Source organism: Nomia melanderi, chromosome 7 (assembly GCF_051020985.1).
Source record: "Nomia melanderi isolate GNS246 chromosome 7, iyNomMela1, whole genome shotgun sequence".
Classification (NCBI taxonomy): Eukaryota; Metazoa; Arthropoda; class Insecta; order Hymenoptera; family Halictidae; genus Nomia; species Nomia melanderi.
The window spans coordinates 14,436,619-14,463,375 of record NC_135005.1 but is presented as its reverse complement, the minus strand read 5'-3'; the positions used below and the strand labels follow the sequence as shown (position 1 = coordinate 14,463,375).

The following is a 26,757-nucleotide window of genomic DNA, read 5'->3' as shown; positions in this document are numbered from 1 at the left end:
ACCCTCTAACTCGCTGGTTTCTTCGGAACGACTTCGAAGTTGACTCAAACTTTTTGACTATCGAGTTCCTAACTTCCTCCGTAGATTCAATTAGCCGGTACTTCCGGGGAATCCCCGATCGTCGAGACTCGAGACGAATTTCCTCCTGAAAAATAGCCGGTGGATAGCTACCCTCTGATTCGACTGTCCCTTTGATACGATGCTGATTTAAGGGTTTTGATTGTCGAGTGTCTAACGTTCTCCGTAGATTCAAATACCTTTGAAGCTGTCGAATAGTTTCGAATGCTGCAGCGTCGATGGAACAATTCACACTGAACAGCCGAGGTACTCTTGAACGCGGGGCTTATATTGCACGCGGATCTGGAATTCGATCAGCAGCTCGAATCGCCCGAGTTCGCTATCAGCGTCCAGGGATTCCGGCGATTATCATAATCTATGCAACCCGGCAGCCTGTTCCCGACAAAGTGACGTAACAGATGCGCCGAACGGCGGCCACTTCTCGCCGCTCCTTTTCCCGAAAAATTTCAGCTCTGTTTCCTATTAGCTATGCGCTAGGTCGACGCGATTATGATTTACCGCGGTGAGTTCCCTTTCACCCGACCCCTCTCCCCTCGAACGATCTTTTTGCCGAAAACGAAAGCAGCGAGAAGCGTGTCCCGGTGATTCACCGGTTCTCCCACTGGCCTGGATCGTTCGCGGACCGCTTTGTCCCCGACGAAACGGCGGCCCGAGAGTCACTGTACCGAAACGATCGGCTTCGATCGATAGAATCGCGGATCGAAGAATTCACGGAAAAGTCCGCGGATCGGTTCCCGCGAGACGAGCTCGGTTTCTCCGCGAAAGAGGGTCCCCCTTTGCCGTGCTCTCCCGTCTAATCGTTAATTAGTCGTGGCTCGCGCGCGTGTCGGAAAGTTTTTCAGTCACCGGAGAGCGCGTTCGGTAGAGGGACAGCGTTTATTTGCATCCAAGAGCGACGGCAGCCCTCGTGTTTCTTTCGCGCTGTTTTGAATGAGAAAGGGGATCCTTTAGGGCGCAAGCTTTCCACTGTTTTTTTCATGAATATTCTTAACGTTAGCTGACCCGCGCCTTTGCGTCATGCGCTCTCGCCCATCCTCCGCCTCCTCGGCCGCCTCCCTCGCCGTTCACCGATCCCCCTCGCCCGTTCCACCGTTCCTTTTAATTACCGCTATCTCAGGGTAGCTCCTCGACCGCCCTCGCCTGCAAAAAGAAAGCACAGCCCTTGAGGAAATCCTCTCCTCTCCAATGAAAATTCGGTGCGTCGCGCTGCACCCCTCCCACCCCCGGGGCTGGTCCTCGGTGTAATGACCGCATCAATTAAACGTTTTCAGCGTTTAGCCGTAACGAATTATCCCGTGGGCCGGTCCTTTCAAGATTCGAGTGGCCGGGCAGCTTCGCGGGGGAAGAAGGATGATGGGGTGGGACGGGTATCGGCTCAGCGGAGCTTGAAACTAGGGGGCTGGCTGAACTTAGAGCGAGAGCCAGCGTACCGGTCGGTCCTCCCCGTTTCTTCGATTTGTAATAAACTGCAGAATCTGCGGCCGGCGAACAGCACACGTACACGCCGGAAATTGTGTCACGGCATGTATCCTCTTCCTCTTCCTCCTCCTCCGCCTCCACGCCTCCGCCGTCTCCTACACCGCCACCACCTCCTCCTCCTCCACCTCCGGCCGTTCCTCTTTCACCCCGTTCGGTACGGCCTCCCTCGACCCGGTCGTCGCCGCTGGAAGTTATTGTGTCGGACGTCCCGAGATTTTGTGCCCGCGATGCACCGGGATTCTCCTAGAGCTGCGGCACCGCTCGGAGTCCAGATTCCTCGTCGGCTGCGGCGTCGCGGCGTGCACTTTTCTTCGTCCTCCCGGCGTTCCGCGTTTTGTCAACTGCGAACAATGCGCAGCACGTAAGTCGACCGCCGGCTACCGCGGCCCTCCACCCCACGCCGCGGGAAACGGGATAGATCTAAGGACAATGGGCCGCGGCGACTGATACGGGAGGGAAAAAAAGCGGGGAAAGGTATTTTCCTCTCCTTCCTTTTTTCTCGCTCGTTCTCCTTCCCGTCCGGTTCCCCGGTTTTCGGTTCTGGGACGCGCGGCGTTTGAAGATTGAGCCGTGGCTTTTGTCTCCTTTGTTTTCCGGTGGAATCGTTTACAGGTGAAAGCTTCTTGTTAGGTTTCGCTGCTTTCGGCTCTCGCGATCGGGTTTCGGGGATTTTGTGCGAGCAGGAATGAAATTCTCGAGAGTTCCTCGGGGGGGTGGCGCGTGGGTGCAGCCGGAAGTTTGAGGGAGAAAAATACCCTGTGGCGAGGAAAATGGACTCCGTGTTATTGGACTTGTTCAAGGGTGTTCGGCGAGGACGAAGATTTCGGGTGTATTATTTAGAACTTGTCGTATTTCTTATTATCTGATCTCGAGGTTACGGGTTGGGGATTCTATTTCTCGGAATTCCCCCGGAAAATACAATGTTCGCTGGGGATGGGGAATATCAGAATTCTGTGTTTGTAATAAGAATCACAATGGAAGGGTTTTACATGATTAACATTAATATATTTCAACGAGCAAACGAGTCGCGCGCGAGAAAGCTGACCTTACTTGGAAAAATAGGAAATCCACGTGCCGATGTTAATCGATTCCCCTGCTTTCGCCCCTCCTCGAAGTTATTCGTCAATGTTTCCGAAATGAGTTCGCGTTGGTATTCATGAATAACGCGGTCGAGTAGCATTCTTGACGTAACTGGAACGGCAATTGCACCGTCGTAATATATTGCATTCACGCGTCCACGTGTTACGCGGCCGCCGTGCTTTTTATAAATCGCTTAAATTATTCCACGGTTACCGTGCGTTTCCATTTGCCCGTGGAATCGCACTGGCTCGGGCAATCGATCGGGGACCGTAGGGGCCCCATTCGCATCGTGATTTATCAAATCTCAACGCTGATCAGGGTTATTAGATTTATCGCGATCTTAATAGTCCAGCAGTGAGTGTGACAAAGATTTATCTAGCCGGACTTGAGGTTTTTATTTCAATTTAACCCTAATAAGACAAACTGCAGCCTAGAAGTCGGAATAATAAAAGCTCTGCTTATCTAAGATTTTCATTCGAATGTACTCCGAATGAGTTAAATTTTTATCTGACCGCAAGTTTTGTAAATCAATGTGCAAAAATTGGTTTGCATCCAAGTGGCATACAATTATAACAAATCGAACGCATGAAATTCACTAAATCTATCTCACGAGAAAGCTAGTAATTAAATATTACACGCGAATCGAACATTGCTCTTACAGGGCTGACGAAAACCGAGTCGAATCGACTGCCACGACAAAAGAACGCCTCGAATCAGTCTCAGAGCCATACAAACATTCAAAGCGATGGGAAAATCATGTTTTATTAAAGAAAGAAAGCAGGGACGAGAGATTTCCCCGAAGTTGTATAACTTTCACGTTTTATCGCGGCGAGTGGGTGTATTTTATTTCAACCTGTAGACCCGAGCCAGACCTGCGGCAAGACAGATTTTATGACGGAATCGGTACCGCGGTGAAACTCGATGTCGTACAACAATCCCACACGCGTCGCGACTGTCGTTCAAACGCTCGTGTTCGAAATTTACAGAACTCGTAACGTCCGAACGGCCGGACCCTTTAACAGACGATAAAAAGTCGAGGCAGCGGCGCTTTAAAAAGTAATAGTCGTGTAATCGGGGGACGGGGGGGAGAACAATCGTCGCCCCGCCTCGGGACGGGCGGGTTACGCGGGTACGCGGCCGATCGTCGATTTTCATAATCGGAACCTTGACGCCGAGGCATTCGGCGTCGGTACCAGTTATGTTAATGGCGAACGATAACGGTCGCTGATGGGATTTATCTCGGAACGGCGTACTATAAGTGATACCGTCTCCGATGAAATTAATTGGCACACGGGCGTTTCCCTTTCCATCGACGGGGAGCAAAAAGAAAATCGAAGAGGCACGCGAGTGCCACTAGATATACTCGACACTTGTAATACGTAATGTCCTTATCTCGATTAGTATATCCTCGATTGGAGTTCTCGTTTCACCGGTAGTTCAATCGGTGACGAAGTTAATTTCTCCGAGCGGGAGAGAGAGAACACGCTACGTTGAATATTCATTATGCAATCGCGCATCCTTCAATTAAACTAGAAAAATTGAGAAATCCAAATCACAGCTGAACCCGTGTAACGCGGGATTTACTCGGGATCGAATGGAATGCGCTTAGAATATTAATCGAAGCCGCCCGACCAGAATTCGAAAGGAAATTGAACTCTTCGGGAGCAAAGCCTAAGACCCGTTTAAACCTAAAGCCTTAATTCAAGGCTAAGACTCTTAAGTTAATCCAAGAATCCGAGTTCCGAGCTCTGATCTAAAGAACTACGCTTGGACTACGAGGATCTTGAACATGGTTGCTCGGCTCATCGATCGGAAGATAAGCTTCGGTCTCTAGGCCTAGATCTTGGACATGAATCTCCTCCAGAATCCAACAAGAGGAATTCGAATGTTCGTCTCGGATAATCGGCGGGTTCGGCTGGAATTCGACTTCGATTCGGAACAACTCCATAATTCCTAGACGCAGTGCATTACGAGCGAATTCGTTTAGCCACGTTTCACGGCCGCTCAGTAATCCTTTCTCCTAATTAACATTTACAAGGAAGAACTCCGAGCTCTCCGTTAAGACGAAGTTCGCTGCTCTCCCCCGGCTAATCCGAAAAACAACAACGACCGAAGGGGAAGGCGACCGATCGAAAGTCGCGCGTCGAGGGAACTCGATACCGAAAAAATGGCGGAGACGATGACCAGCGGCCGGCGCGATCCTGTTACGAATCTAGAAGGCAAGAGCGAGGAGCGAAGGCAGGAATGCGCGTAACCGTGGGGGAAACGGGATGACGGGGTCGAGCGGATGCCGTTAGATCGAGAGCCGCGCGGCGCGACTGTGCACGCATAACCGCGGGGCGTCATCGGTTCACCGAGAGGAAAGAGCCGTGGCGAACGGAAGGCGGAAAAATGGAGAAACTGGAGAGAGAGTCGCCGCCGATCCGAATCCCGGCCTGGCTCGTGCTAGATGGAACGCGTTCCGAAGGTAATTCTATTGTCACGCTGCCCGCATGCCCTGCATCCAGCGTCGACGTTTCGATCGTGGTCACGAGACAACACGGGGAAACAACGGATTCAGCGAAAAAAGAGGAATATAGCGGAACGGAGGGAAAAAACCTCCTAGATAGCATATTTATTGGACTTTTACAACCAAAATTGTACATGCTCATTCTTAGAGATTGTTTATGCAGAGAATAGACTGACTGCAAGAAGCAATGAGGAATAAAGCTTATCGGTCTATGATGTCTGAAGGATTCAAGTCTGTTAGGAATATGGGAGGTTGCTCCAAATTTGGTGATAGTGCTACTTTTTGAACGTTACGAAGCTATAGAATTCCAAACGGGTTGAAGAATGACATCGACAATGACTCGTAGGCTGAGTTTAGAGGGTACAGCTTTTTGGCAATGATACATTGACGCGACGACACGCGACTGAATTTCTGAGAGGAAACGAAGGGAATAACTCGATTTCGCTGACTCGTCTGCGAACTAACCTCGTAGCGAAGGAAGGGAACGCGTTTCGGAAAAAATCTCACCACCTCCGAATCGTAATTTGGACTCCATGAGGATCAGCGTCAAAGTTCTGCGCGTCGTTATTTATATACGGTGAACGTTACTCGAGTAGCTTTGACGCTAAAACTTTAGTCCTGAGCGCGTTTAGGCATCCGAACCCGAGGCTACAGAGAAACAATGAGGGTTTTACGATAGCGATAAAAGGCGACGTCCTTTTAGAGTCTACGCGTTACCGCTGGTTTCAAAATGGCCACCGGCAGCCGTAATCCGTATGTGGGTCATATGACTGCGAACGAAGATGTGGTAATGAATAAAATGAGAGTGGAGCTCGTACGAGTCGATTAGAAATTGTAGTTACACGCGGGATGATTGCTCGCGGGTCGCGGTAGACCCCACGATCGCGGCCAGGTCGACGGTCCACGATCCAAAGTTCACGGACCGAAAGGTGGTTCGTGTCGCGTAACACTTTCATCTTCCTTTTTCACGGGGAATTAAAAATTCGTTCGCCGTGGGGCACGTGCAATTCCCCAGGAACGTTCCCGTCTGTGTGTTAGGCGGCGTTTTTCATTTTTCCCAGGAAAATACAAATGGAAAAGTGCGGGCGAGCGCAAAGTGTACTTCAATCGCGGCGTGTAAAAAAAAAAAAGAGAGGTACTTCAATCACCCGTTCCAAAAATGTCGCGTTACTTCTGCCGGAAAATTCCGCTCCGGGAAAACCGTGGTATCGGCGTGGCCGAAGGAAGCGCGAACAGGGAACGAATGAATTATCAAAATAAACCCTCGATCCCGAGTGCTCGCGAAACTGGATACAAACTGTTACAACTGGCTGCAAACTGTAATCCACGCTGCAGAATTTCACGCGTCGAAGCGCCGCGGATTTTTTCGTGAAACGCTGCAAACGCAAACGCCGAGTTTCTCGGGTGGAAGAAGAAAGTTCGCTAAACGTACGCTCGGACGTGCCAGCGATCGTCTTTCATCTTTCGAAATGAACATTACGTCCGTATCGTCGTTGCTGGTACGACAATGTTCGCGAAGGGAACACAGTTTCTAACTTCAACGCTCGCGTTGTTTCTTTTTACTCGTCGATTTTCGTAGTCCTCGCAACCCGGTCCTCGTTCCGAAAGAATTTCTCCTCTCGCCGGTTGTCGGTCGGCCGGCAGCGAGGCCAACGGTCCCAACGTGTGACTGTGAGGTAACGCGATGCCATCTCGACGCGCGCCTGATATCTCGGAGGATATTTTTTCCCCACCCTGCCATTCCCGATCGACGGATTGACTCGTCGTTACAACCGGTTCGGTACACGCGGATTTTTCCGCCGCGGCACGGACTGACGCAATTCTTTCGACATACACGGCCGCGTGCCCGCGCGCACGCTCGAGCCGTTCGCTTCGGGGCATCGGAACAAAGATGCATCGTGGTCCACCATGGCCAGAGAAACTAGGCCACGTAACCGTCCCCCGTCTCCCAGCCGCTCGCCGACCACCGCCGGCCTCTCTGTTCGCGCTTGTTCCTGTCCACTAGACCCCGCGAAACCGCGACTTCGTAGCTAACAAAGTTTGCGGGCGTCGCCGGGTTCGAGTACCGTCAACGATTTCTACGTATAGACAGGGACACGACTCAAAAACCAAGAAACCCTCTAAAAATCTCCTCCTAATTAACCCTCTGCACTGCGATTTCTTTCGCAACTATATGTAACTAAATCCTCGTTTATAGTTCGTTGGGAAAAGAATCAAGTATGCTTATATTCTGTCTATGTTTAAACTATAATTGGTAACAAAAGAATGATTCATTTAGACTCGGAATTAAGTGGCTCACGAGTCTAACACGATATTGTTTGACTTATTTACTGTTAACAACGTGGGTCAAAAGTGACCCAGTTAAGGTGGGTTAAGAATTGTATGAGGTTTCTTATTGCAGGTGTTTCTCATAGTCGTTTAAACTGAATGGAAATTAAAATCATCTTAGTGCACTCGACAAGAATTTGTTTCTAATGAGATTGCATCAGTTTTGATATCGTCACCCAGGAAATTACATCGAGTTTGCGTTAAAAATATATTTGGTACGTTAGAAGAGTCCCGCCCAAGATTAAACCTTGAACGTGCCACTGCCCCCGGATTAGGAACGATAGCGCTCCGACCCGGCCGGTTCTGGGTCGGGTTCGCGCGAGCACGTAGGTACGGAGAACGCTAGGAGAACGGTACGACGCTATAGATTTTCTTATCTTCCGGCCACCGGTGGGATTGAGACGTCCCTTGATTAGTTACGACGGGTACACGTTCGGAATTGGCGCAGCGCTCGCCCCGGATAAGTGCTCGCCGGTCGGGTCCGACCGCGAGCCTTTATCGCGTGGACCGTACCCGGTATTCTAGCATCGTGCTCGATGACGTACAGGCAGATGGAGAGACTACGGGAAGTCATTGCATGCTCTACACTTTATAGCATCAACGTTATAGAATACTTTGCTCCTAAATAATTAGGAGATAACGATTAGAGGTTTATATATTCCTGAGAATTTTATGTTTAACATTCAAAAAACTGACGAATCATGTACAAACATTGACGAGTAACGAAAAACATATGCCTCGTAAACTCGCGTTCTTTCTTAAATCCTTGTTACTCGATGTTAACCGGATGGCGACTCTTAGTCATTTGATTTGACTTTAAAACCATAAAATCTGATATTTAACGTTGAACTTCCTATAGTGCCTTGATACGTGAAACATTGGGATAAAATAGTTCCTCGATGTATTTCTGATTTCTCTTCCAAAAATGTTAAACATTTCTAGTGAGAAACTTCCGAGTGCAAACGGTTAATATTGTTCAAACGCATCTGTTGGTAATGTAAAAAAATGTACTTGTATTTCAGGCTGGGTCACAATTGACCCGTCACCGAACTCCGAATCGTTACCGGAGAGTCGGTCGCTCGGAGGTTAGAGTATCGATCTGTGATTCGAAACGGGATCGGTTGTGCCCGGCAATCTCCTTCTTATCGCGGCCGGATGAGATCGATTTGTCGGTGGACAAGCATTCTGCCAAGATGAAAATAAAAGAAACGGAGTGGGGGAGATGGGAGAAAGGCAGGAAGAGTCTGAACGGCGTAGGCAAGAAACGTATTATTTTCTTGCGGCTCGTCCGGGAATAATTGGATTATAAAATTTTTTTCGCACGGGTCGCTTCCGTGCCGTGTGAAACGGCCGAGGGCGTGTTATTAATGCCACGGCGGCAGCGGCGGCGGTTTGGTGCTTTTTCGTTAGTCGGAAGATATTCAATTAATGGCAGCGCGACACGACGATCACGGGGCAATTTCGAACGGACCGGTAGAGGGACAGAGTGAAACGGCCACCGGTTTCATCACACCTGAAACTCCGCTGGACGCTCGAATCCGCGCGTTACGATGCAACAATGACCTCATGAATAATTTAACGCGCGCCATTGTCTCATCGGTATGTACTAATAACATCACGTCAGTTGTAGCGCATCCGACACTGATTCACTTCATGCACGCACTTCTTTATTTTCTATTCGGTCATCCGTGGGTCCGTGCCCTTTCTTTTCTCTTCCTTTTTGTTTTTTTTTTTTTTTAGCGAAACTGCTAGACCCGGATGCGTGCGATTTTTATCGATCTCGCGATACTGCGTGGGTCACAATATGTCCATACGCATCAGTCGATCATTCCGGGGATCGACAGAAACTATAGTCACGATCGTCTTCGTTTCATCGTTGTTACCGATTAATTTGAATTTCATGGTACGGTAAAGGTAGATTCGTGTGACCTGTAATCGTTTCTGAATTCAAGGGAGAAGGAGAGAAACGGAAAACAAGGAACTGATCCTAGATACGTGCGATTAAGTAATTCAACGGACTTCCGTTTCGTTCCGAGAAATTAGCACCGGATTGAGCTTGAATAATCTACGATTATACGTACACACCTTTAAGCCACGGGTAGGAACGCTCCTGGGATCTCGGATCGCGTGACTTATATACTGTAATATGTTGACCGTTAAGAAGATACTGCTAATTGACGAAGGATGTTGCCAATGCGGAGAAGAATGATAAAGAGGTAAATATATATTGCCTGCATTGCTTTGGCATCGTTTGCGTCCCGTTCCGCTTCTCTCCCACGCCGCAGAGGTCCCCTTGTTTCTCAATTCAAACTTGAACCGAGTGACCTTCAGCATCCACGGCCAAAGAAGCGATCCACGGATGGCACCCGATCCGTATCTCTGGCGCACAAACACTTTTGTCGTTCACCGTTCGACGCACAACGTACCAACGATATCCGCGAATAATCGCGTCCGGACGTATCCACACGTTCTAGAGCGTCTCTTGAACTGAATTTCTGACTGAGGCCCTGACTCTTTATGCCCACCTGGCTCCGGCAGGTGTTGCAGGTGGCACCACCTCTCGGTGATTCCGTGATCTCTTTTCTTTTTAGCGATCCCTTCCACAGGTCGCCAAATGGGACTTACTCCGGGAGACGTCCAACCAGGCCCGTGATAAAAAGTTCGTGTTTATGTGATTACTACACGGTCCTGTATATTCAATTTCTTCTTGTTTCCGGTTTCAAGTATGAGGAGATTTTTAGAATTTATTATCTGCTTCGACGGATCATGATAATACGAGAATTAAGAGAGACATGTGTGGGAGAATTTTTTAGAAGTTTATTTGTGATTTATGTACAAAATTGTTTAGTAATTGGCTAAAAATCGCTTCTCCGCTTCGCTAGATTTAACGAGGACAAGAAATGCCGGGGTTCCCCCGCGAACAATAAATCTGAAAATTTGTTTGTTAATTTATATTTTGAAAAATTCCTTTTTACGACGTAAGGGTTGTTTTCTTTGTTTCACTGTTTGTACTCACCGTTCGTTCTGTAATATTTTTCCCAGAGAATGTTGAGTGTTTACTTTATGGACAGAACATTTATCTTTTCCCTCAAAATAAACATTAATATTCTGAAGGGTGTAACGTTTCTCTGTATCCCATTCTGGAGGTTCACTAAATAGTTGCTCTAACTGTTCTATTAATCTGAACGAAAAAATTAATTTGATAAATATGTTTCCTTAATTTTATGTTTTTGAGGAATAATTGTACTAAGGGAAACATACGGTGTGTCTTCATGGAAGTTTTGTATGAAATCTGTTTGGTATGTCTCCGGATATAAAATCATTACTGGCCAAATAAGTTTATTTTCTGAATCCAAATGAACTCTACTCTGAGCAATTTGTGGTACTTGGGGTTCTAAATCTTTTAACTCGAGATTCTTTTTCTCATTAATCAATTCTAAGTTAATGCCTTTACTTTTGATAATGTTTATTAGCTCCTCCTCTTCTTTATTTAATTTCTTCTCTAATCTATCTTGTTTCCTTTGGTCTCTTTTTGAACGTTCCTATACATATTAAATGTGATAACTCTTAATGTTGTTATTTATCGAATACTTTCACAGGTTTTATTATATAAATGCATCTGTACCCTTGCAGTCACTGCCTGTGACTTCAAACTTAAAATTGTCTTGTCAGTTGGAGAATGATCGAGGAATTGATCACATAGGTTAATACATTGATCATAGTCTTTAACATGAAAGCAACATGTGGCAGCCCTATTCAATGCCTTTGGGTAATTTGGTTTTAATTTTAAAGCATGCTTTGAATCATTTAAACTAGACCTATAATTTATATTGAATTATAATAAAATTAATAAAGTCACGACAAATAATATTGTACATTTAATTACTGGCATATACCGAAAGTTTTTTAACATGAAATGTGAAGCAGCCCTATTGTTATAAAGTTGAGCCATTAAATCATTATCCTTACATTTAGTCCTTATTCCTTCTGTATAACTTAATATCGCTAACCGATATTTTTTGTATTTGTAATTAAAGTTTCCATCTTCTTTATAATTATTTGCTAATTCTATAAGAGAAATATGATACTATAGGCATGACTGCATAAGTATAATCCAATGAAATAAATAGGTAAACAATAACAAATGAATTCGAACCCTCTGGTGTATTTTCATCTTCCCCATATTTGAGTTGTTGTAACCCTTCCATTAGTGGGGAAAGTTCCTCGCCAGGCTCTGGTGGTTTCTTCATGAAGAAAGGATGTTTTTCCATTTCTTCTTCCCATCGGTCTTCCGGCCATCCTTCTGTATAACTTTTCTTTTCTAAATTATTTATATATTCATCTAATTCAGCATCCAATTTCGAAGCAAGTTCTAACCGTTCTTCATCGGTCCAGATTTTATGCGCTTTTTCACTCTTATCTTCCATTGTCACGCGATTCTTCGAACTCGAGGATAAATGAAAGCAAACTTGATTCAATCACTAATGAAGAAACACTTAGGAAAGTATGTAGTATTTGCAAGTATAGCATTAAAAATAACTTGACTCGGAAAACATAACCTCCAAAGTTTCACGTGAAACAATGCGTTGCTTGACCTTATTATCTATTACCGACAGAGTATACTTTTGTTACTGCACAAGAGATGGCATCATTTGTATTGTCATAAAGAATTTTGAGTAATCGTATTTTTTAAACAAATTTTTGACAATTATATTGTAGTAATACTATTCCTCTTTATCAATATTACTAAATATCTAATTCGAAAAAGCGCTAAGAGAATCAGTAAACGAATTTTAAAGTGAAAATATTTTTAAAACGTTCATGAAATAAATCAAAAATTTTGATAAAACAATCACAAAAAATCACAGGTAAACGCAAAAAGAATGTATTTAGTAATTGTATTCAAGAATAAAAATAATATTCATGAAAAATAAATTAATCTAAAATTTACATTTCAAATGTTTTCTGCTCGACATCGAAACAATTATTAACAATTAAAATCCCCGTTCGTGTCCCTTTCAAAAAATATGAAATAACATTACCGAGGGAACGCTAAGAATTTCCTACCGATGATACAATTCTTAGTTTCGAATTAGTTTCCGTGGGGTGCGAAGAAAATAGGGTATGGGGGTAATCCTCACAATAAAATCTGTATTGAAAGTTAGGGATGAGAAAAGCCAGAGGAGGATACGTCGATCGGGTAGGGGTGGCTAAGGTTCGGACGTTTACGCAAACATTCGGGTTTTGGCCCCTTTGTGCGTCGGCTAGGCAAGATGGCGCTCGGTGAAAGCTGGTCCACGATTGGTCGATGAGACCGCACCGCGAATCTCCCGAGAACAGTCGCTTCCACGGCCTCGTAGCGGGCGAGTTGTTGGTCCCCTTGGAAAAAAGGAAAACACGCTCTCTCGTCGCGGCGACGAGTGTAATGGCCACCGTGGGCCTGGGATAGCGGCGGAGGCGGTTTCGGGTCCTTTAATCGAGACGCTCACGAATCACGGGACGATTTATCGGCCGGCTACGATCAGTGAAATTTGATTCGCGCGTGTTGAACTGTCCGCTTCGCCGTCGAGGATCGTGGGCTTTCTATCCCTCGCCAGTGAGGAAGAGTGCGTGTACATCTCCAGCTAGTGCATCAGTGTACTTAAATGTGTGCCACAACAGCCATTGTCGAGCGTGTATCGTAGTGTGCCGGTCAACAGGAATCCTCGTCTACTCTGGATATATCGCTTGTTCGTCTCACATTTTTGGATTCTACCCTCCTGACAAACGAACCGTCGCAACGGTGAGTACACTTGAACGAAATCGTGCTCGCGTTTCACGCAGGACGATCCTGTGTTACAGCTGGGTCTACGTTATGTGTGGTGCGTCTCTGTGTATTTACAACCGCGGTCGTCCTCTCGTCCCCCTAACCGATTATCTATCGACGCGTTTCGTCTATGACTAGACGCACCCTAGGCTGCTGGCTCTTTCCCATCGTAGAAAAACAATTGTCGGTTGTCATCGTGCACGGACAGCACGCGGCCGTACTTTTTCTAGAATTCTTATCACCCGCGCGTAAGGTGTCCGTGACGGCCTTCAGCTCGGCGACCTTTTCGCACATGGACAACCATCCCATGAGGGAAAAGTCCATTTATTGTCATATGCAGGTAGTAATGAGAGTATGCGCGTTGCGAAGCACGATCAATTTCGGAAGATCTACCGCCACGCTGCAAAAGATGTCGCACCACCCTTCCCGTGATAGTTTATTGTTATTAAATATTCTCCGCCGCTACTCCGGACCCGTGGCACTTGAACAATCCCATTGCTTCCCCTCCTCCTCCCCATCACATTTTTTCGCCGGCGGTGCGCTTCGACCGTTCACGCGGCGTCACCGGACCAAATGATAAATTACGGTTTCCATGGTGACCGAACCCGCGTTCGTTGAACGCCTATTCGTCTTAATGCCCGTTGTCACCTTCGTTTCCTTATTATCCGCGGTTCCCCGTCGCAGACAATCGAATGCTCGACGCCTCGCGTCGATAAGGCGACATCGGTGTGTTCCCGTGCACCGCGATCACCGTGGATGGGCGTATTCTTTACGAGCGAGTGTACTCGACGCGTTCTGAAAAAATAAATGTTCGCGGGCACGCGAACAGCCTTCTCGGCCGGGCTTAATGGCGGTATTAATACGTGATGAAAAAAAATGCATCGCGGGAGGGTAACAGGTGTCACCAGTATTTTTCCGACTTTTTGCCAACAGAAATATTCCGCGTTTTTTACTTCTTTTTTTTTGTGTGTAACGCGAGAGCTGGTTGTTATACAAACATGCATGCGCGGGTTGCATCGTTTAAAAATTCAACGCCGTTGACTTAACCTATAAACACGAGGGAGAGACGCGGTTTGAGCTTTCCTTCGTGTTTGAATGCATCTCGGGATTTATCGCTCGAGAATGATTAACCCCTTGTCCTATAACTACGAGTGAGTCTCGTAGTGAAGATTTTCAACGTGATTCGACAAATATATATTACTCGGTTCATTCGAATTCGAAGTAAATATTATTCTATTGTAATTAGCTATTATACTTAAAAGGAAATACAGGCGTAATGCTTAGAATTTTTCTCTTTTTCCAATAAATTATTAATGAGAAAGTAGCCGTATCAGAGTTGAGAAAGAAATCATAGGTCAAGGGGTCAACCCCTTGCACTCGAGAGGTGACTCTTGGTCACCATATGATTTGATGTAATTAAATTACAAAGTGTTGTATATAATATTAACTTTTGTATAACGCGTCGATATGTGAAATGTTTCTATAAAATAGCTTTGTCTGTTAACACTAGAACTACTGGATGGGTCAAAAGTGACCCATCACTGATTTCATTTTTTCTAGTTATTCAACAGACGACTGACGCTTCTCTGAAAAAGTTTAGCAATACAAAAACTGAATTTCAAACCAACTGAAGTCTCAATAATTGCACTGTTCAGGTTTCTACAGAACAATTTGGAAAAGACAATTTAACTGCTCGGTAGTTGTAATGTTAATTGACGTAGGTTTCTCATTAGTTCGTTTCAAATAGTGACGTCTGCCTCACTGACAGAACAAATGTAGAATCTTTCTGTTTTTCTAATTAATTGGGTACACTAAAATGTCTCCGTTGAGCGTAATTGAGAAGGAAACCACGGCGCAAGTGGTTCATATTTTATTTAAAAAATCAGTACATTTCATAAGCAAAATATAACCAAAATTTCCGTGGCACGGAACGTGTTAACTCCTTGCACTCGAAAGTTTTTCGCTTGAAATATTCAATCCTTTCTAGTTAGACGTAGACAAGATTCTTTAAAATAAATTTATCAAGAAATCACATGTAACATTTTACTATCAACAATTTGGAAGAAATGCAACAGAATTGTCCATTGCACTTCAAGTGGAAATTTCATTTAAAGATAATACATTGATAATAGGAAAATAGTTGTTTGCTTTGATCCGTGTATAATGAACCACATTGATTCTTGTTAAATTAGTCTAGAACTCTTCATCCGTTTCACTCGTCATTGTTCACCAAGGGGTTAATGGTAAATACCAAAATTTATAATTTTCCTGTATCAAATCATCTGGCGACTAGAAGCCTCTTTAACTAGAATTTAACTAGAAATATTGAATATTTTCCACTGAGTTCTAGACAATATTCTTTAAGACGAACTGAACGATAGAACATATATATGTTAAGAAACAAAGTTATTGTTTCTATACTCATGTTTACGGATTACACGGAATATTGCCTGTAATACTTTATAATATTATATCAAACCGAATGGCGACTGACAGTCACCTCTCAAGTTCAAAGCGTTAAACATTAAATTTTACAGTTTCACTCTACCGAATCAAGTGTCGACTGAGAGCCACGTCCCGAGTGCAAAGGGTTAATCAGATTGATTGAAAACGCGGCGGTGACTGTTGAATGTTTATCACTAGATTCCGGTATAATAGTACCCGGTACGGTGGAAAATGTAACGGGATGATCGTCGCGCTCGCCGCGATCTGATTCCATGCGGATACTTGGCTGTAATGCGCAACACTCGTAACGGGCCGAAAGTAGAGCGTTTGCACGTGTTGCTGACAAAACATGTATCTTCGCTGGCAGTCGGCGCGTTTCGATCGTGTCCGATATTCGTCCAGTTTCACGGTGCACGGTGGTATCATCGTATCGATGGAAATCGCGGTCGTAACCGGACAGAACGGGATAACTTGAGAAATAAACGCGAATTCGAAATTCGAGATACAACGTCGTTCGAATAGGTGGATCCCCCTTTCGGCTCCCGTGACGGATTAATAGCTCCGCGGTTCGATTACGTAACAATTAACCGGGCCGCATGCAACAATCATTAACTGGAATTCCGGTTGCGTGCGACGGACTCGAGTGCCCGTTCTGTCAGGGACTGAGGATAATTCCCACTTTGTGCAGCGCCTCTGTCAATTCACACTACTCAGCTTACTGTGGGAGAATTTTTTTGTCCGCCCGTAATCCCGGCCGCCTCGAATTGAAAAGGTAGAGCGTTAGTCGAATTACACGAGTGTTCCCAGCAAATGGTCTAGGTTAAAATCCCATTTGGAGCGGAAACTGCTGAATATACATACTGTTGGGTACCGTTAAATGGTCACGAGTCTTTCAAGGTCACCTGGAAAAATATGCTTCCCCAAATTTCGACTCCGTTAACACTAGATCTACCGGACGGTTCAAAATTACCTATTTCTGGTTCCTTAATTTTGCAATTATTAACCAGTTAACTGTGTTTGACGAGTATACACGTCATCTTAAAACTCTTAATGGTGCTAACTTTTTCAACGATGGATTATTCATTTTTTGAGACAAACGTGTAATTCTTCTTCGTTTCGCTTTAGTTCGTGTACACACTCCATTATTTGATTTTATTGCGCGCAATGAGAGATTTTTCAAACTAAATTCCACACTTATCTGGTTAAAAGGATGACAGTTCTGCGAGATATTAAGAAAATTGATTTAGAAATAGGAAAACTGAATTACAAGTCAATTAATGTCTGGATAGATGAATTTTTGAAGTTCCTATGCAGGAATTTCGAGAAGTCAATTTAGCTCGGTAGTTTTAGTGTTAACTTGATTCAGAAGTGTTCCCCGTGTTCATCATTCTTATCCGCGATAACATTTGATCAGCTTCGTTAGATGTTTACAGGCTGTTTAAAAATACCTTTAAAAAGAACCTGTTTGATAAAATGTCTCAAAGAGATCATAAAAAGTATCGATTTTTAATGCTCCTTCCCCGCTGGTCGCTCTTGCGGGCGATGTTGCGATGGACTAAACGCTCGCGAATGGTACCAAGGTCGCGAGGATTTAACGGTTACCAGCCGTATTATTTCCCGGCTCGAGTAGGAGGACTCGAAAGCAAATATTGGCCGAAAAGCTGCTAATGAAAAGACCAGCGGTTATCGATCGATGTATACGAAGCACTTTGTTCGGGGTGACGAAACGAGCTGGAGATGACGGTCCCTGTCCCGACAGTATTTGACGAACCTCTCGTAAAATTCTTCTGACGTTGATTGCGTGTACTCCCCGTCTCCCAGCTCTCTTTCTCTCTCTCTCTCTCTCTCTCTGTCGCTTTCACTGTCTCTCTTCAGCACGCTCGTCCGACGTGAATCGTTTCGGGCCGGCTAGGGCTTCTCTCGGAAAAAGCCTTCCATCGCGCGCTTTCGGTGCTCTTCATTAATCCGGCGTGAATCATGTACAAGCTCCGATTAAAAGGCGGACGCTCAACGGCTATGATACGAGTAATAAAGTTGCGCGGGGATTATTCCACCGCAGAGTTGCCCGGATTTCCCGTGGATCGCTTTTGCCAGGAGTTTTAATCTGAAACACTGATTAGCCGGACGCGCTACTTGCGCCATCTTGTCGAATCCTCTCCGCTTATTGTGTCATAAATGTCATTAGGGGGTTGCATGAATTTTTCATCCGCGACAAATGTTATTCATAGATCGCGCGTACCTTCCGTAAGACGGTTCTACCGTAAAAACTTTTCTTGTGTATGTAATATGTACGTGTACACGCGTGGACGTCTAACGTCAGAACTAGACGGGGAAAATGACTCATCTTGATGATTCCTTTTGCGATTACTGAGACACCTCTTTGAGGAATTAGTAATGAAGCTGATTAAGTAATGCCTAAGCTGCAGCTTGAACTGATTCAAAGCTCCGTAATGTCACGTTTATAATTCTGATGAAGGAATTCTCAAAATTCAGTTTAACACTACTACCGAGCATTTAATACGAATATGCAATTCCTATAAAAATTGTAACAGATCATTTTCAGTTTCTTCAGACATTCATTATAGTAGTGAATTGAAACTATTTATTTTTAAAATCATTTCCAATATTCGATGCTTCGAAGATATCAATAATTGCCAAACAAGAAAATCGAAATCAGTCATTTCGACTGGTACTACCGAGCATTTAATACAAATATGCAGTTCCTATAAAAATTGTAACAGATTATTTTCAGTTTCTTCAGACATTCATTATAGCACTTCAATGAAACTATTTTCAAAACCATTTCGAATATTCAATTCGAAGATATCAATAATTGCCAAACAAAAAAATCGAAACCAGTCATTTCGACTGGTACGGTAGTTCCAGTGTTAGCGGAACGGTAGTTCTAGTGTTAATGAAATCGAGAATGTACGTTTGATTATGCTCCGCCGAAAAGCAGGTACCTGGCGCGACGGCGCACACCAGTGACGCCGTGAATATTAACGGTCCTCCTTTTTTCTCCTACGTGGAGGCATTACCAATAATAACAGTAATGGAGCCGGTGGCCACCCGTTCGTTATAGTGTCGTAAATGTCAGGCGCGGCGATAAAAATTTCTAACGAGACACACATCGTGCCTTTACTGGCTCTCCATTGACTCAAAGGAGTCATTGGCATCGTTCCGATCGTTTGTTTATAGTTGCCGCGGTAAATAAACACTGTCGGCCATGCGCGAAGGGAAACCCGTGAATAGAGAATGACGGGTCTCCGAGGGGGACGGATGAAAGAGTGACACACGCTACTGGCAATAAGCTCTCTATAATCCAGCCTCTCGATTTTTGTAAAACTTTCGAGCCGGGTTTAATGAATTATTGCCCGGCATCGAATGTCGAATTGAGTATGTACCGTTGCGCGCATTGATGCGGTGATAAAACACTGCCCGGTAAACCGGTGTTCGTGGGCACGCGAGTGTATAAACGTCGACGTGACGCTACTGCAGCAGGTTGACGCGTTCGAGACCGTCTCGCCGACACTGGAACTACCGAGTGGTAAGATTGACAAAAAGAAATTGATAAAAATACGAATTTCTCGGAAAACGATGCGTCTTTGTAACAATTTCGAAAGAAGATACCCGGTAGTTCGCGTTAATATCCTCACCCGAGAACCATGTTGGTTTACCTCGATATGTTAGTCGGTGAACTAAATCTCCATTATTAGCGAAAAAGGGAGAAGGAAAGCACGATGCACGCCGTAATTATCGCACGCTGGTAACCAGGTTTTTTATCTCGCATAAAAGCTCGGCAACCTAATATTACACGCTACAGTTACGTACGCCGGGTACACCGAGAATTTTGATCAACGGTTATCAGGGTAATACGTCCAGCGGCAGAATGGAAGTACCCTAACGAAGCGATACAGCCGAAAACTCCGAAACGCATTAACCGACATAAATATTCAAAGCTAGAAATATTAATATTTCATTATGCCCCGAAACTATCCTGCATTGTTCATGAAGCCGGAGCCATTCGGGGCGATGGAACGTTCGCAGAATCGATACGAAAAATCCGCCGGAGGAACGCAACAAGAAAACGGATCGCCGACGATTCATCCGCTGACCCAAATAGGCTGCCATAGCACTGGCAACTGTCGCGAACAACTGACAAAAGCCCTTTCTTCCTCGCCGCGTCTCGACGACAAAACACCCTCGAGGTACCCTGAATACGTGACTACGGTCGCGTTCACGTTAGACCCGCGAATCAGCGCCGGGGGTGTTAAACGTTTGATCCCGCGGGCGAATTAGGTTAGAGGTTGCTCGGCGCGCGAAAGAAAATTCGTTACTTGATCACGAGTTTCGGGGGGCGAACGAGCGAGAGTCGAGTCGAGTCGGGTCGTATCGGTGCGGCTGGTCTCTCGGAGCGCGGCGCGTAGGGGCGGTCGGGGGCTGTGGGAGGCGCGTAGAGTGGGGGCAGGTGGAGAACGCAACACGGCGTTTTAACTCGTTGAAATCCGACGATGTTTAATGAGACGTCAAGAATTTGATGCGAGTTTTCGAAGCGGGCCGCATAGCACACCGGCGGCCTGTATAAAGACCGCCTTTATATTTGACCGGTCGGAAATTCAGTGAGCATGTGGCAACGCCGGATCTCTCCCCCTTCTGTTTCTTTCTCCCTCGGGGGCTCGGCTCGATTCGTCCGCGCCGCATCTTTTTCTTCCACAACGAGCACTCGCTCTCCCCAGCCGTCGGTGGCGCGGCGGCCCCCGTCCCGTGTGTTCCCGTAGCAGAAAGTTTCTTCTACCGTTGCCACGCCACCACCTTACACCCCGTCTCACCGTGCTCTTTTATTTTATTATTCGACCCGACCTCGGCGAGTTAGGCTCCCTCGGCCTGCCCGACCGCTCTCTCTACCCTCTCCGTTCATCCTCCGGTCTCCCTTCCGCTCCTTCTTCCTCTTCCTCCGGCGTGGCTCGCCTCGCCCCCACTACACCCCCTGCTCCCCGTGTACGACCTGCACGGACGAGCGAAATATTCGTGCGGCAGGAACGCGGAGATCGGAGAAATCACGGATTTCTGCGTTAACAATCGTATTTAAATCTGCCCCGGCGCACGAGGACGCGGCTGCGGGTACGCATAGGGTGCCTGGGTATTCGCTGCCTCGCGCGCCGCAGTTAATTACCGCGCGAGAACGTATTATGGCGGACTGTTACGGTAACCCCTTGTGGGCAGAGCGCGGATTCAATCAAATTTTTCGTTCTTCCCGGGAGCCTCTTTGTCTTCTTTTCCTGGGCTTAATTGTGTTTGCGTTCAAAGGTTTCGGGAATTATGGTTCCGATGAGAATTGGGGTGGCGGCTGAGTTCGTCAAACGAGGGTCGTTCGTTGGTAATGACTCGGGGGGGGGAAGAGGATCGTGCATGGAGGTTGCACTTGAAACGTGTTCGTAGCTTGTTTCATAAATTGGTATTTTTTGGTGTTTCGATTTTATTCATTCGCGTCTGGATCCAGTGTAATTCTCGTAGCAGGCGCGCGTTAATCGGTAGCAGTTCGTCCGTTAATAATAATGTAATCATTTCCGCGAATTATATTTTTCGGCATGAAAATGTTCCGCTCCCGTGTGCCTGGATCTCGTTTCCACTGTGTCCGGTGCGTTTGCGTCGGTTAATTCGAACGGCTCAATGATTCGGAATTCACGCAAATATTTGTCCGCTGGCAAAAATTAAACGTATTTACTAATTACCTTCTTTCCCGTATCGTCCGTGTGCACCGGGTTCGGTGCGTTCCTACAAAAAACTGGGGAAAAAGAAAGGAAACGGTTTACATTGATTTCGAGCCGAGCAAAGAGCTAACACGGTTTAAACGGTAAAATAAACGCAAGCGCACGCGTTATCGTTCGGCTGATAACGCACGGATGCGTGACTCATGCGCGTACGCGTGGGAACGCTCGTACCAAGACTGAAACGTGAAAACGAGGGACAAGTATGCGATGCACGTTAACGCGAAATTAATATCGCGTGAATGCTACGGGTGCATTTTTATTATCGAGAGCAGCGAGCAACCTCGAATAATTCCGACTAGACGAAGAAACGCAGGGAGAAGCGAAGATTTTTCTTGCGAGATACCGCGAAGTGTTCTCTCCGCTTCCAATATGGCGGTCTTACCGCCGACCGCATGTAAAGCCGATAAAAATTTGAATTTTTATAAACACCGCGCACCCGGGGATAACAGTGCGATTTTATCGCGCGTATAGTCGTAAATGTACCGAAGTTGAAGGGGAAAATATTCTCTCGTTCGCAGCAACAAACAATTCCGACCCGAAAAAAAAGAAAGGAAAGAAGAGGAAACATTTTCCGCGGAGCGTTTCAGTGAAGCCTTCACTTTCAATATAGCGCCCTGAGCAGTAACCGCGCGGAGGGTCAATAAAAGCTTGAATTTTCATAAACGCCGCCGTCCTGGGATATAATAATTCGACTTTATCGAGCGTATAATCGTAGAAGAAATTCAAAGTTGGAAGCCGACGGGGGAGAGCATCAGAATACCTATAAAAATCCCAGGTTGAATGGCTGCTTCCGCTCACAGCTACGGCGCGCGATTTAACCTTTACGTTAGCGACTGAGATGTTTGCATTTATTCGGACTGCGATATTGCGAGTGTTCCCACGTAAATTGTTCATTTTCGAGGCAACTTTTCCGAGCGGCTTCCTATCCTCGCGCGAACGTTCACTCGATCGATGCGATTTCTTCACTTCGCCAATTCCCTATACCGGTACTTAGTACTTCTGTGCTTCTCCGTTTCGCCATAGAATTCTCTATACTGGTATTCGCCAGTTCCCATGTTCCTCAATTCTACCAATTCCCTACACAAGTACTCAGCAATTACTATCAACAAAAAAGACGAACTTGAACACCAAACTTTCACCGAGCCAGATTCGCCAGCGAGCGCGTTAAAAATCGGAAATCAGTCGGCGCGACACCGCCGGGGAATCTTCAGCTGGCGGGGATTTAATAGCGAATACCTCGATAAAAATGCGACAGTGCGCAAAGGGTTAGGTCGAGGCTCGGGTTCGGTATTATTCCGCGTGATCCGCCGGGTACGTGGAATAACCGGTGGAGGACGCGTGGAATGCAAAGTTCACGATACCACGAGCGTCGTCGCCGTCGTCGTGGCCTCGCGCGCGCGCGCGTGTGTGTGTGTGTGTGGTGGGGAACGGAGGGGACGATGGCATGATTGAAAAATTTCTAAACGGAACCAGCATATCCTACATTATGAAAAGTTTCCTCGAGTCCCCCCTCTTCACCCGGGCCGCCCGTGCACGTGTGTGTACGTACGATTGCCGTTCCCTCGCTTCGTGCTTCTGCGCCTCCTTCCTGGATTCCTGGCAAGCCTGGTGAAGTTTTAATATGCGCCGCGTCCCACCCCCCCTCGAGCATCGATAACGCGTCCAAGATAAATAGAAAATGGCGGGGAAACGTCGGCCGGATCGGCCGTGCACGGACAAACTAATTGTACGCGTTCGAGCAGTGACGCGCAACCTTTGCTCGTTGAAGATCGTTTAACCCTTTGGGCTCGAGTGCCGTTGCAATGGCGACTTTCGATATTAGAACGCTGCGAATGGTTAATTCTTCAAGTAACTAGAGATGCGTGGCTTTCTTTGCAGCGTTTAAGACTTCGATACATAACTCAGCTTTCTTGCGAACAAGTTTCCAGAAGTTTGAAAGATTCTCGAAGGATTAAGACAGTCGCGTTGAAAGTAAGGAATGCTTTTACTTTTAACTCTCTCGAAGAATTTTGAGTGGTTTCGATCGAGTGTCCGTTACCGTATCTGCTGGGATTCTCTTCTGCGGTAGGATAGCTGTCCGTTGTCAGAGGATTAATGGCGTTCAATTCGTTATGCGAATAGTTCGAGACGCAAGTTCGAGGTGTCCCGCGAAGAGAAATGTTTTGTTGGCATTCCGAGGGTTTGTGGGTCGTGAACGTTCGAAAACGAGCCGCGAGTTGCGCGTCACTGCGTTAGAGGGACCCTGGCCGAGAAGGAAAGGGAGAGACGAGTCCAGCGGCGCAGGTTGGACGTTAGATGCGCTGGGAGACTCGGTTGAGATAGAACGCGGGGAGTACCCTCCTCTCTCGTGTCCGACGCGGCGAGATTCCAGTTTCTCCGTTAGTCGTGGAGCGAAGCTCCGCGGAGAAAGAGAAAGGCGACGGCTCGCTCTTCGGGCAGCGAGCGGTATTCCTCGGGCACGTATCTATTTACCTATCCGCGGGGAATAAAGATACTCGAGCGTTTAACGCTCATAATTTCGGATCATTCCAATGGTAGGAATAATTCATAGATAGCGCACGGCGCTGGCTTTCGAAAGTTCACGACGTCTTTCAATATCGAAACGATCCCCTCTAGTTTCTAGCAATCGAAAGTGCAAATCGTAATTCCCCTGAAAACGTGAAATGCTAAAAGAAAGATTATTCACGATTCGCGTCGATAATCGTCGGGCAACGTATCCATCGAGTCGAAATATACCCGGCGATGAACGGACACGGAAACCTGTAACCGCCACTTGCCCCGGCAATAAATTAAACAATCCCCGTCGATTGTTTTCCCTATCGTCGAAGCGTCAAACCGAAATGATATAAACAGGATTTCCAATATACCCCGAGTGTCGGGCTCGCGCGAAGGTTCCACTTGCCGAAACTGAAAAACCGAAACATCGATTATCCCCGTTCCATTCACCCACACGCGGCGTCGCCGGGCACAAACATACGGGGAACGTTCATCGGCCCATCGATCAGAATTAGCGGTCCTCATTAACAATCACGCGAAACGCGCCGTTGGCCCGTGAAACACGAACTACGAGCACGGTTAATTAAACCGTTTAAGTTAACAGCGGGAAAGCCGGAGTTTCATTGCTCGACGGCGCGGCGGTCGACGACGGGGGTGGTTTGTTCGAAAATTCAAGAAGCCGCCGCGCCCTCGTGATCCCAGAATTCTTCGCCCTTCGAAAAGTTCCGCGGTGCTCGGGATTGGATTTTCCGGTGCGCGCCAGCGCGTATCCATTTTTCTCCCGGTGTTGTTTAATATCGAACAACCGTCCTCCCGGCGCGCCGCCTTCGGGTGATTTTCATTAAACGGCCGGCCGAGCGCGCGGCGCTCCTTGCCCGTCGCGTATAAATCGCGAATCGTAATAAGCCCCGGCGCGCGCGAGACCGGTAATTGAATCCGCGCGCGCCGCGGCAATTACGGATGATAACAGAAGTTGCAAATATTTTTATCGACAGCGGCCCCGGGGGGCGAGGGAGCGGGCCATTTTCGAAATCAATCACGTCCACGCCGCCGGAGAATCGTTTTACCGATACAACACGGGGGTTGAAAGGGGCGCGAAGGGTGCATGCGCCCGCGTGACCCGCGAAGCCTGGCCCGTTGCCACGTTTTCCAACGGAATCCGCCCGCCCCGCCTCGCCGGTCGATCGGTTAAATGTTAATTAATACCTGGCCGAGCCGAAATGAACCATACCGATCGTTCTTGAATATTATTTTCCGATAATCGTTAATTCCTCCCCGCCCGCGTAATCGTCCATATTTCAGCCCCGTCGACTGGCGATAATGTTATATGTTATGCGCGTTCGTTTTGCTTCTCCTCTGTTCCTCCCCTATCTTCTCCCCCTCGCTCTTTGTTTTTAATTTTTCGTTTGGTTCGGCATTATGACCTCGTCGCTCGTTCGACGGCAGGAACAACCGTCGATGCAGTCCAAACGACTGAGTTCATAACTTCTTTTATGAATATCACCGGAATTTATAACGGTGCGTTCACAGCGGTCGCATTCCCCTCTGCTCGTTCGCTCGCTCGCTGCTTTTTTTGCGCGCGATTTTTACGTACACGCCACACAGACGAATAAAGCTGGCCGCGTTTATTAATTTCCACCGTTTTCCTCGTCCCGCGTTTCGGAAACGTCGCGGGGGGGCCGTATCGATGGAACGGGTCGCGACTCGCAAAGAGGATCACTGTTCCCGCTGTAGAGGCTCGTTGTCGGTACCAAGCGGCGAGCAATTATCCGAGCGATGATCTACTTTGAAGTCGCGCGTCTAGTTACGCGCTCTCGTTTCGATGCCTGTTGCTGAAGCGTAAAATAAATTACTTTTTTTGCGACGGCAGTTTATCCGGCTCCTTTGTTCCTCCGATTTATATCGACATCGCAACGGCGGCGGCGCTAAATTTCATTATATTTCACCTTTCCCCGCGTTCCCGGCCTGTTCGCGTCCGATGGAAATCGCGAAAATGTTTGATCCGCTTTTCGTTCGCCAGCTTTCGAAGCGAAACACCGCTGGACTGTCGACGGTGTAGACCAACGAGATCACTGCGCTTACAAGGGGAGTTACCGTACCCGGAAATTCAAAAAATTACGAATCTCCGCGAATTAACGTTTCATAAACGCGAAGGAACGAATTTTCTGTTTAATCTTCCCCCCGTTATCTCTTACCGTTCTCAAGATAATCCTCGGAAAGAAAAATCCGCATTTCCTTGAAGGGGTGGCTTCATCCCTTCAAATTGAAGCACGAGGAAAAAATTGCGGTGAGGTTTGACTTACTCTACGTACACCGAAACTTTCATAATTTCCTGAACCCCCGGGTTCGTTCACTTCCCTTATTAAAATCCCAAGATCCTCGAGCACCGCGATCGCTGCAGTTTCAATCGCGACAACAATATACGATAACGTTATCTAACTTATAACGACGTAATATCAGTTGTACGACGTAATTCCCACGATAAAGATAATCGACCGTTACAGTCGACGCAATCGTAATCCGATTACTCTCCTCCCGGCTCCGGGAAAGCGTCACGTTCCATTGATCCCGAATGTCCTCGCTCGATCCTGCACGGATCGAGAGTCGCTCGATCGTTCGAGCAGTTTCGCAGCTATGACTCAGCCTAGTGGAAACTCGCGATCGCGTAAAAATCAGCTCCGAGGGCGGGAGGGGTCGCGCGGAGATGTTTCTCCGCGGGTTATCGTTTCTCGATTCTCACGATGCGGTGTGGCTGCGAGCGCGCC

At 46.8% G+C, this 26,757-nt stretch overlaps 2 protein-coding genes and 1 long non-coding RNA gene across 4 annotated transcripts in view; 1 reads left to right on the top strand and 2 right to left on the bottom strand.

Annotated features, from left to right (window-relative positions):
• Positions 1-10,031, bottom strand: LOC116425052 (uncharacterized). The gene is made up of 4 exons (XR_012999013.1): positions 9,706-10,031; positions 1,509-1,898; positions 258-1,218; positions 1-145 (listed from the first exon to the last, which is right to left on the bottom strand). It is a non-coding gene; the product is annotated as an uncharacterized LOC116425052 (long non-coding RNA).
• A 242-nt stretch (positions 10,032-10,273) lies between these two features.
• Positions 10,274-12,077, bottom strand: Dpit47 (DNA polymerase interacting tpr containing protein of 47kD). Its single transcript, XM_031972244.1, has 6 exons — positions 11,631-12,077; positions 11,371-11,542; positions 11,100-11,292; positions 10,736-11,016; positions 10,491-10,655; positions 10,274-10,403 (listed from the first exon to the last, which is right to left on the bottom strand). The coding sequence occupies exons 1-6, from the start codon at positions 11,899-11,901 to the stop codon at positions 10,319-10,321; spliced, it is 1,167 nt and encodes a 388-aa protein (XP_031828104.1). The 5' UTR covers positions 11,902-12,077; the 3' UTR covers positions 10,274-10,318.
• A 676-nt stretch (positions 12,078-12,753) lies between these two features.
• The window catches only part of LOC116424975 (uncharacterized), a 233,233-nt gene continuing 219,229 nt past the window's right edge, over positions 12,754-26,757 (top strand). Inside the window, exon 1 of one of the 2 annotated variants that reach the window (XM_076369045.1) lies at positions 12,754-13,256. The gene's annotated coding sequence lies outside the window, so the exon portion shown is untranslated. The remainder of the gene's footprint in view (positions 13,257-26,757) is intronic. The other variant, XM_076369044.1, reaches the window with a different exon arrangement.

Bases quoted from the DNA above. Each gene is read 5' to 3' on its own strand.
- Dpit47 (XM_031972244.1), bottom strand. From the start codon at position 11,901: ATGGAAGATAAGAGTGAAAAAGCGCATAAAATCTGGACCGATGAAGAA. The intron at 11,543-11,630 runs GTTCGAATTCAT...TTTCTCTTATAG, and splicing joins AGATGAAAATACACCAGAGG to AATTAGCAAATAATTATAAA. The intron at 10,404-10,490 runs GTGAGTACAAAC...ACAAATTTTCAG, and splicing joins AAAATATTACAGAACGAACG to ATTTATTGTTCGCGGGGGAA.